The sequence below is a fragment of the Aplidium turbinatum genome, chromosome 2 (assembly GCF_918807975.1).
Source record: "Aplidium turbinatum chromosome 2, kaAplTurb1.1, whole genome shotgun sequence".
NCBI lineage: Eukaryota > Metazoa > Chordata > Ascidiacea > Aplousobranchia > Polyclinidae > Aplidium > Aplidium turbinatum.
In genome coordinates this window covers 53,564,048-53,574,660 of record NC_137473.1, presented here as the reverse complement: position 1 = coordinate 53,574,660, position 10,613 = coordinate 53,564,048, and the positions used below count along the sequence as shown (strand labels likewise).

Sequence of the window (10,613 nt, the reverse complement as noted above, 5' to 3'; positions counted from 1 at the left end):
AATACAATGCGAGTAAGCTATAAGCTATTGCTAATATCGCCATTCAAATTGGAGAAGCCGCAGCCTAACTTTCAATCTCGATTGTTTTGTTTTTCTACAAAGTGTGTTTGTTGCAAAGAAGTCACGTTAGTTTGTGACCTAGTCCTGGCCTATAAAAAAGAAATATTTGTAATCGGTTTGAAGAAGTCGTGTCGTGATAATGAGCAATGTCGTGATAATTGGCAGGAAACTAAAATATTTATCCCGACATTCATTCTGCCAAGACACCGCAGTATTCACTCTAACACCACGTGGCAAGAGCATAACGTTTTAAGGATGTGAAGTTTCAATGATTTAAACTTCAAAGTAAGATAAGGTAAGTTGTTGAAGCATGGAATTATAATAATCTTAGTAATTATCAAGTTTGTTTTGCACCAGTTGCGACCATCTGCAGTATACTGCGATCACAGATGCAACACCAGACAACTGGAAGCAGTCATCTTCATCACACAATCAGCTGCTCCCATTATTTTGGCATACCATTAAGTCTCTTGCTTAGACACAGCCGCGTGCTCCGGAGCGGTGTCGAACCCACGTCCTTTCGAACGTCATTCATAGGTTCTCACCACTCGGCCACGCAACCGAAAGAGTTGCTAAATGTCTAAAATATTGAATGGAATATTGTTTATATTTTATAATTCAACTTATCAAATTATATTATTGAAGACAATTTAACTCTCAGTCTTCACTATAGCCTAATGGTCTCCAACCTTTTTAAAAAGCGACCCCAATTTAAGCGAAAACGAAATCAGAATTTACATGCGACCCCATTTTGTTTTGCAATCTGGAGAAAAATATTTCTAGTAATGCTGAAACTAAATAATACGAGTAAGTAGGCTATGCACAATTACAGAGAAATGTGGCTACACAAAAGTATTCCAAATGATTGTTTTTAAGAAGTTTCAATTAACACATGAACGTGATTTCACGAACACAAAATTGTCAATTTGTTTCAACATTTAATTTGCACTGTTGATGTGATGGTTGCAATTTGGTCAAGAACGTCATTGGACATACGTTTTACTGATGTAGCTGAGATAGTGAAATTGAATTCAAGAGATTGCAATTTACGTTAAAAAAACTCAGATAGTTTATCCATGCAGGCAGCCTGGATGTTTTTTTTTTTCTAAATGACATTTAAGTTTATTTTTCTTCATCGATTCTTCTGCTAGAACTTTATGACAGATTACACACTTTGGTTTGCTATTAGAATCAGTAAAACCACGTTTTAAAAAAGTCTCGTCATATGATCTTTTTCTGGTATTTTTTGCTGCCATTTTTGTATAATATTTAGCTATACTTACTAGCTACAAATTACCATTATTAACTGCAAAGCAAACCGTAAACAGCCGGTGAAATGTCTGCACACTATACTCCTGCATAAATAACTATTCGCTCGTTCTGGAGTCACCATAAACAATAAAAAGTTAATCTAAACTAGCATCATGAATGCTTTTGCTCTGTCCTACTTGTCGCAACTATTCTGTTTTTGATTATTGCACCACAATGGTTTAATTGTGACACGAGGTAGCAAGCTGTACTCCAAAACACAGGCAAAGGTTGCGAACTAGAACAAAAAAGGATCAGTCTTTTTTTTCCGGTAATAAATTGAATATGGTGAGTTTTGGCGACCCCAGGAAAAGTTAAGGCGACCCCACTTGGGGTCGCGACCCACAGGTTGGAGACCACCTGCCTAATGTGTTGGTGAGACCACACTCTTAAATTAAAGCTCGAGCCGTTCTTGGTAAATAGTAACCATGCAGAACAATTAAGAAATTTTTTTTTTAATTTTTATCAAAAGCATAATTGTCAGGAGCAGAAAATGTATATAAATGCCTCTTTTCGCCAAAAAACGAGACATTTTTTACTGTATATAGTATACGAAAGGCAGTAACTTTTCAAACTACAAATTTAGCATGCAACTTTTTTGAGCGATAACTGCACAGCTCGTTACTAAGTTGAGTTGCATCAAAGTGATTCGGCTTCTTGCCAGCAAACATAATCAAGGATGAGGGTGGTTAGGAGCGAGCGAAAAAAAAACTGGGAAGGCACTATGGCTCGATTACAAACTACCTTTGCAAAATTGAAATCAAATTTTATTTTTCTTTGTCGGAATGCAAAAAAATAAAAATGATGTGTTGTAAATAAAAAAAAAGAAATAAAACCAGCAAAGGGGAAAGGTGGCTGAACCGTTATGGAATAACTTTTAAGACGTGCTCGCGAAGTAAATCTAAGAAATATGTGCAAAAAACAAGGGAAACAAAATGGACGTCTAAAAGTCGTTAATTTTTTCCTTGGAGGTTTATAGAACTCCCATTTAGAATACTTTAATAATTTTGTCTTGTGTTGTTGTAAAAAATGGCATCCTTCTAAGTTTTTTAAAAGACCTTGACATATAGCATTTCCCTAGATCCGCCACTAATAGTCACCATTCAAAAACATGAATTAAAAAGTTGACCCCTAACTGCAACTAAACTACAGACTTCAACTTCCAAAGCGGTAATAAGTAACATCGTCAACACCATTTTGGCTTCTTGTCAACAGAAGAAATGAAACATCCTAATTACCACTTAAAACTCTGACCTGCAGCATTGCAGTTCTCGCCGATTTAATAAAAACGTCGTCATTAAATAATTTCCGTTTCATTGTGCAACTAATGTGAAAGTTCTATTTATAAGCTGTTTTTCTCCACGAACTCTTGAAGAGCCAAACCATCAAAAAAAGAAGAAAATCTGTTCGATCCGCATCCGATTAGTCATTTTCTTCAATTCGCTCAAGAGAGTTGCTCAAGCCACAGGGCGATGTTGTTTGTCACGTCAACAATAAGAAGCGCAAAACACTTTAGGGTAAACACGTCACAAAATAAATACAACATATTGTTAATTCAGAATAACGTTTCTTCCTTTAAGCAAAAAAATATCATACTGTTTTCAAGACAGTTTTCATTCTATGGGAAGGCTACTAAACGAGTAGAATTACAGCAGTTTAATGATATCTATAAAAAAATGCAGCGAAAAGACTACAAAATACGAATAAGTCAAGCACTAAATTAAACTGCCACAACATGAAATAGGGTGAGCTGCTGTTTTGAGCTATGCTACAATTGGCAACATTTGCTTAATTAAAATTCTCAACTAATGTCAGCAGTATGAAGAATAGCCTAATTTACGTTTGAGAGCTTTGTGGGCATACATTGAAAAACAAACGAATTTCATAACGGGAATGTTCAAATATCCTTGAACAATGAACAATTGAACATGCTCGCTTCGCACATAATGAGTGTATCAATGCAAGCTTGCGTGATGTGGTTTCTTTATTATATCAGACAGTTAAGTCACTGCAAAGGCATCCTGCGTATTGTAATAATGTTACTTTACATTATCTTGTTGTTACTTTGTGGATATGTTATTTTGAAACAAAAGCTTTTAACTTATAAGTTTTTTGTCATATGTCAGTAGTTGAAGATTTAGATTAAGTTCACGGAAGGCAAGGAAACCCATCTTCGTATCCACCCTCAGACATGCCTTTAAGTATCCTAGCAAAGACTCAGCCAAGTGCTTTTAAGCGGTGTCGAACCAGCGCCTTATCAAGCGCCGCACCAGTGCTCTCACCACTACTCGGTTGTTCAGCTGATAGTTTATAAATTGACAGCTTTGTGGAAATAACAACTCGGCTGCGGAATTGAACCAATGCAAACCATGGTTAGGCCTAACTGTTAGACTTGAGACTAGACTGAGCAACTAAAAAAAGAGTTTTCTCAGTTATAAATGAATGTACTGCGCCACGATGCATTAGCTAGTCTTCCTCACAATAGTTGTATTTTGGACTGGAAGTAATTGTATGTTTTTGTTTTGCAGCACTTGAGAACATGGGGAAAATTGTTTCATTTGAAAATCCTCTGGTTTTGAATATGGATGTTCAAGACCCAGAGAAAAAGAAAAGTACAGTCAAAGGTAGGTCCCTTCTGGATTATCGGCACAAAACGAGTAAGCCTCGAGAACACAGGTGTTAAAACATATTTATGAGTTTCGTATTAAATGGTAATCACAAATCGTTATTGAGTTAACTTCAATATTCATTTCTGTTTCAGTAATCACAATTCCCTACAGCTTTCAATTGAACCAGCAACAATGGTGGAAACTTGCGCTTGTTGGATATTTTGGTCTTCTTCTGATGGTCTTTGTGATATCAGTGGTTGCCATGACGAGGGTCGGGAAGGTGAGTGTCAACTTTATTTCTTATTATTTTGGAGCTTAGCCAAAAATATGATTCGATTGCAGACCGATTTGGAGAGCTAAGAACAGTTTCCACATATTGATTGTTCCACACAAACATATCAATTTGAGATAATTGTAATTGTTGTTTCGCGCAATCATTGTTGTTGATTGTACTTTCTTCATAAAGCAAACGATATCTGTGTCAACAAAGACGAGAGAAAATTTTGATGAATTTTATCCTTCCCTGAATAAAAAAGAAATATACTTTTACAATTTTTATTGCACTTGAATTCAAAAGATGAAAATTTGAAGGATACAAATTTGTAATAATTTTTAAATTGACTTTAATTTGAAAAGTACCAAAATATTTAAGAAAAGCTTGCAACAGTTGACAGAACTTTAATCGCGTTAAGCTATAGGCCTAGTTATACGATACGGTATTGTTTTTTTTATTTCTTATTAGTATTTCTCAAACTTGCAATTGTGTTTTGTTGAAAACGTTGTTTTAGATACAGGAGAGAAATGTCACAGAATATCTTCATCAAATTGACGATTTAACCAAACAACTGAGGAAACTTGAGCAAGGTATGTACAGCATCTGTGTTTCCATTAACAGTTCGACATTATTATTACAAAAATTGTTATTGAACCGGCTCCGTGGCTTAGTGGTTAGTAAGCTGCTTCTGAATCGGTAGGCATGGGTTCGATACCTTGTCGGGTCACACCAAAGACTTTTTTTAAAATGGTACTGAATCTAATTCCTGCTTGGCACTGAGCAATGGAGTGGATTCGGGTAATAATGCACTCAGTTGCGCCTCTATATGGCTGCATTGACACTGTCTGCTTTGTGAAGCGCTATGAAGCTAAAAACCCAAGTAATGCATTTTGCGATGGATACTGCGCTATACAAAAACAAACATTATATCAGTGAAGCTATCTGCATCCCTGAGATATTTGCACAAATTAAAACCACAAATTTTGCACAAATTGCCACTCCAAATTTACACCACCACCACCATTTAAAGTGCAAGAGGTTTTTACAATTTGTTTACAATACGTAAATGATCAATTCTAGATGTTTACCAGTACGGAGCTTAAATGCAATAGAAAGCTATAGACAAAATTTTTACTATAGGCCTATATAGGTTATTGTCAAAGCTTAATATGAGTCATGTGTCTTTGCTGCTGCACAGTACTTACTTTACAGGCAAAGAGAAAAATTTGCACCCTGTGCCAATGAGGTCCTAGGCACCCGAATCGGGACAACTCCTAAAAACAAACAAAACAAAACCCTTCTAAACGGCAAGGAAATAGGCCACTCTGTAGTCTACTGTGTATGTGTATGAGAGAAAGTAATCTTAATCGTTGAGAAAAAGTTCATTATTTAAAAAGATTGTGTAATTATGAATCTGGATATTTTACGTCACAAAACGTAAGCGAAACTGCTCTGTAAACGGACCTGTCATTGGCAATCCTACAAATCCCAGCAATTATTCAGCTTTTGTTGTCATTTTCCTGCCAAAACGTGGCAATCAATAAGTTTTTTAGTTCAGATTTTTTTTCGAACGTCCTGTGATTCAATGGTTTAATCTTCATGACACGTTTGTATTGTTATCGTTCAACAAAGTTTTAAAAACAATAGAGGGTCACAATAAGCCTTTACCATGTTTCTGTCAAAAATAAAGCAAAGAATGATACCCCGGTGTCACATATTCATAAAAATATTTATCCATTTTCTATTTTTTTACAAAATTGTATAGATTATGCTGTTGCAGTCAATTATATTTTAAGTCGTTTGGTTTCCATTTATTTAATGAAAAATGAAAAACATTGAATTGTTGCATTCATTTCAGATTTCAATGACATCCCAACTTTGACTTTTACTTTGAGAAAAAGCACACGTGAAATCATCAGTCACAACTTTGGTAATAACTTAGCTACTGTTGACAAATACTTTGTTACGTCATGAAACTTTATTGCTACGTTTTAAAAACATAGTCATGTCATAATTCCAGTCAGGCCACAAGTTTTTAAGAGAAAGCTGATATTTTGGATGCTCAACTTTTGTAATAATGTTTTGTTTAAAAAAAAAAACAACTAGAAAAAGAAGTGGAGTTCAGGATAGATTGGCAAATGATTTAGCAAAACAAAAGAGGAAATTCCAGTGGTATATTTTGAGAAGATCTGCAGGACAGCTACACCAATTGGTTATTGAAGGTATGGTGGAAAGAAAGAAGTGCAGGGGAAGAAAGAGACAAACTTGGGGAGATGATGTACAACAGTGGGCTGACTTGTCAATCATCGGAGAAGCAAAAAAAAGTAGCGGAAGAACGTGACGTGTGGAAGCAATTGACAGCCAACTTTCGGCTCGGAGACGGCAATTGATGATAATGTTTTGTTATATTATGTTGTGTTTCCACGTGTGTTTATAAGGAATTTATCTCAGAAAAAAAAAGCTTGGAAGAGACAAATTGTTCGAATATCAATGCTGTTGGTTGTTCGTGACAAACAAAACAAAAACAAATAAGTTTTGAATTTTTTATCATATTTTGATATTTTAATAAAAATTATAATTGTAAAAACCTGTCCAAAAAATTAATTGTTGTCGATCAGCTGATGTATAGACATATGGCATCTTTGGAGTAAGTACAATATTTTCATTTCCTTTGAGTAGTAATGGGCATTTAGCAAGCTTGCATAACGTCAATGTGACAACTCCTTAGTGTTTTATGTGGCGGTTGTGATACAAAAGCCATCTTGGGGAGTTTATTCGCAAACTCTTCATTTTTCTTCCCCTACGAAAGCCAGTACAAACTGGTACAAACTGGTACAAACAAGCCAGTACAACTGCAAGAACCGTTACAATCAGTAGAAGATCTGGGGTTTACTTGCAACTGTAAACATAGGCCTATAAGAAGCACATTTTACAAAATAGAAGGAAAAGATTCAAAATTTTCTAGAGCTCACTATTTGTCTCTAAAATTGATTGATTAGTTTATTTTATTGTACAATATCCCAAAATAAAAGTTTTGCATTGAGATCTTCGCCCACTTAATTTTTTCTTGTAATTAGTGGTTCAAAATTAGACTTGTGTAACATGGCAGTTTTTTTAGGTTTCTCACTAGTTATAGGCTGCAATCATTTGTAGTTTTACTTAAAAACATAAAGTTTAAATAGTACATTTTGCAGACACAGTTGAAAATCGTGCCTTCAACACAAGTCTGCAAAGAACCTTGGACAAGTTCAAAACAAGCAAAACACATCATGAGTACCCTGTTGGAATCACAGATCCTCAATATTCAGGTGGAAATAATCAATTTACCGGTTGTTGTCGTTGTAAGCTTATCAATTTCAATTTACTTTATTATTTGCATCTCAAATCTTCAACCACCGGGCTCTCAGCCTTCAACCACCGGACTCAGCCAGGCTCAGAGCCCGGTGGTTGAAGATTTGAGATAAGTGGACGGTAAGGTAAGGAAGCCAATCTTCAGGAATGCCTCTTAAGTGTCTTATCAAAGACACATCTATGTGCTCCTGGAAGGTATCGCACCTGCTTCCAATTAGAGCTCTCGACACTCGATCAAGCAACCAAATAACCGTTCGGCTATGCACTGAATGATTCAAGTATTCGACACCATGCAATTATCATCGGTAACGCCAATTGCCCAAAATTCAAAAAATGGGCAACAAACTACTTTTTTGTTTCTCGATAGCTGATTAGGGCAAGAATGGACAGCGATAGACACTGCCTAATAACATAGTTGATTGCATGGTGCTAATGGTTAGCGTGGAAGCAAACACCGTTATGGTAATAGCGAATCGCAAGATAGCCTACTCGCTGTTTTACTGAATACAGCCTTGTGCTGACTGCCCGAAGAGCGCTCCTGTCCACAAACTACTTTTTTATAACGACCCGAACAGTGGTGAAAATGAATGGTAAATTAGTTGGCTGAATGACGGATAGATGCCTTGTTCAGTACAAAACTCCTTCAACTTGTGGTAGTCTATCAGATTGCAACAGTTCGAATTACCGAATTGGACTGGGAGCCGTACTTTAGCGGTTGCAAGAAATTAAAAAATGTACAATATTGAAATAATAGGTCATAGAAAATACTTGAAGTAATTACAAGTAGGCCCAGCAATGAGACGTATAGCCTAGTAAACTTTTGAAATAGCTTTCTATGTTGCACGAAAAGTACTGAGATGTTTTGTGATCCCAACAAAGGACGCTTTTTTCGGTTTAGAACAAATTCTATTTGATTAAACTATTTCTGAAAAAAATATTTTATGTTTATAATTTCTAGCAATCCAATCCTTTGGCGTTAGAGCGACCGATCTCGTTGAAATGGTTTTCAGGAGAATTGCTTGGTTTGTTGAACAAGAAACAGTTTTTCAAAGAACAACCCTCAACCGAACAACCGATTGGCTAAGAGATGGTAATGACTTTATAAAACCTAAGTTATTTATTGTATATGAATGCTTATATTAAATGATATGCGTTTTGTATTACCTTACATTCGTTGAAATGCCTTTCTCTGTTGGTGACTATATGTCAGATGTTTCTTGCACCCTTCCATGTTGTAGTTTTCGTGACGTGATTTATAAAAATGCCTTTCCATAAACCAGTGAGTGATTATTCTAAAACTTTTAAATCCTTTCCATTAACATTCTTTTTTATCTGTCTATGGTTGAAGAAAGTCACCTCTTTACCAAAATTGTATTCATTTTTTTTATAGCCTGCATGAAATTGATTTGTCTCTATTGTAATATTTTCTAGCAGTAACTGACAGCGATATGACTGTAAACATATATTTGAGGTTGGTTGTTTGTTTCAGGTCAAAAACAAGTTTTTGAGGTGTTGAACTCTTCAGTCCTAAAGCTCAAAAAAGCAGTTTCATTATTGAGGAAAGGTTGGTACTTCAAGTTTTCGCTGCTTCTTCTTGTTTATTGTGGAGCCAGTATTTCATTGCGGTATCGAAAATTTTCAATACTGTACGGCTAGTGGTGGAAACGTATTGGTGAAAATTGTTCTTAATGAGTTCAATTTTTCTTAAACAAAGCTGCCACCTACGTTGCAGAAAAGATTGCTTCTTTCGATCCTTCGTGGCTGACTCCATACAACGGTCACCAATATCAAGTGATAAAGTCATTTCAAAACTGGGAGGCCAGTAGAAATATTTGCATCAGCAAAGGGGGAGATTTAGCGGTGCATGGTATGAGAGATTACGAGACACGAGTGTAAGTATTGCAGAACAATCGACTGGCTTAACTTTCCGAAAAGTGGTTTGGTTTGGTTTTTGAATCTTTATCCTCGGACTGACTAAGCTTTGATTGGATATTCCTGGTAGTTTCGCATACTTGTAGACGCTCTTGACGCAGGGCTGGTTACCGAGATTGACAGAGTGAAGTTTTTTCGATTGTTGAAGTCTTGTTGCCGGGGAAATTATTCCATTCACTAGGTGCCGCTGAATAGAGAGCAGTCTTGCATGCGTTGCTCAAGCGCACACCCGAGAGTCGAACCAGCGCCGCGTGATTTTGAGCCCGGCGCGTAACGACTGAGCTAACGGGGTGGACTGAAAATGTAATGTTCAGTAATTTTTGTATTCATCTCGGGCTATCACAGTAAAACAATAGGCTACATGTTAAACGTAACAAAAGTCTGTTAAAAAGGTAGAAGTGATTACAGTAGTGGATTAGTTGGAAATAGTATGCCCACTGCCCACTGTAACTCGTCTCAATAACAAACGAAAGGTGCTCATGTCAAAAACCCTCTACAATAATGAGACTGACGTCCTATTGAATCATTGAATTCAATTTGAGGCCGCATATGTTTGCTACATTCAATTTATTAACACATACGCACATGGCAGAATAACTCAAGCCTACTTGCCTTCCATCTCATATAAACCTTCGCCATCAGTCAAAATATAGAAGAAAATAACTTTCTAAGTTGTTGCCACTGCCAATAAATTTAAACTAATTATACTTTTCAGGCGGATTGCCACAATTCTTACCAACCAAAAGGTAAGAACTTGGATTGGGCTTCATGACCTCAATGAGGAAGGATTCTATCAGTGGATTGATGGGGTTAACGCGACAGATGGGAATACTTTCTGGAAACCTGGAGAACCATCCATCAGGAACAGTGCAGAAAGAGATTGCGGGCAGATTTTGCCAAGTCATCGCCAGTATACAACTGATGATGAGAATTGCAAAGCTAATAGAAGAGCGCTTTGTGAGAGGGAAATTATTTGAACTGCCGAGAGTTTTGTTGTAGTAGACGTGCAAAGTTTTAGTGTATATTCTTTTTTTTTCGCGCATATATTCAATCTAAACTTTTCACATACCCGGTCAGAA

General features: G+C 36.3%; 1 protein-coding gene across 2 annotated transcripts; it reads left to right on the top strand.

Annotated features, from left to right (window-relative positions):
- Positions 1 to 6,288: 6,288 nt before the first annotated feature.
- On the top strand, positions 6,289 to 10,613 carry LOC145765411 (CD209 antigen-like protein 2). Of its 2 annotated transcripts, none has more exons than XM_082577236.1 (6): positions 6,289 to 6,473; positions 7,446 to 7,559; positions 8,561 to 8,692; positions 9,092 to 9,166; positions 9,335 to 9,494; positions 10,250 to 10,613. In XM_082577236.1, the coding sequence occupies exons 1-6, from the start codon at positions 6,329 to 6,331 to the stop codon at positions 10,509 to 10,511; spliced, it is 888 nt and encodes a 295-aa protein (XP_082433362.1). In that variant the 5' UTR covers positions 6,289 to 6,328; the 3' UTR covers positions 10,512 to 10,613. The 2 variants fall into 2 exon arrangements, with proteins under 2 accessions (XP_082433362.1, XP_082433360.1); XM_082577234.1 differs by having other exon boundaries at positions 6,289 to 6,575.

Excerpts from the sequence above, each read along its gene's own strand:
- LOC145765411 (XM_082577234.1), top strand. The coding sequence starts at position 6,329 with ATGTTTTGTTTAAAAAAAAAAACAACTAGAAAAAGAAGTGGAGTTCAG. Across the intron at positions 7,560-8,560 it reads CACAGATCCTCAATATTCAG|CAATCCAATCCTTTGGCGTT; the intron begins GTGGAAATAATC and ends TATAATTTCTAG. Across the intron at positions 8,693-9,091 it reads AACCGATTGGCTAAGAGATG|GTCAAAAACAAGTTTTTGAG; the intron begins GTAATGACTTTA and ends TGTTTGTTTCAG.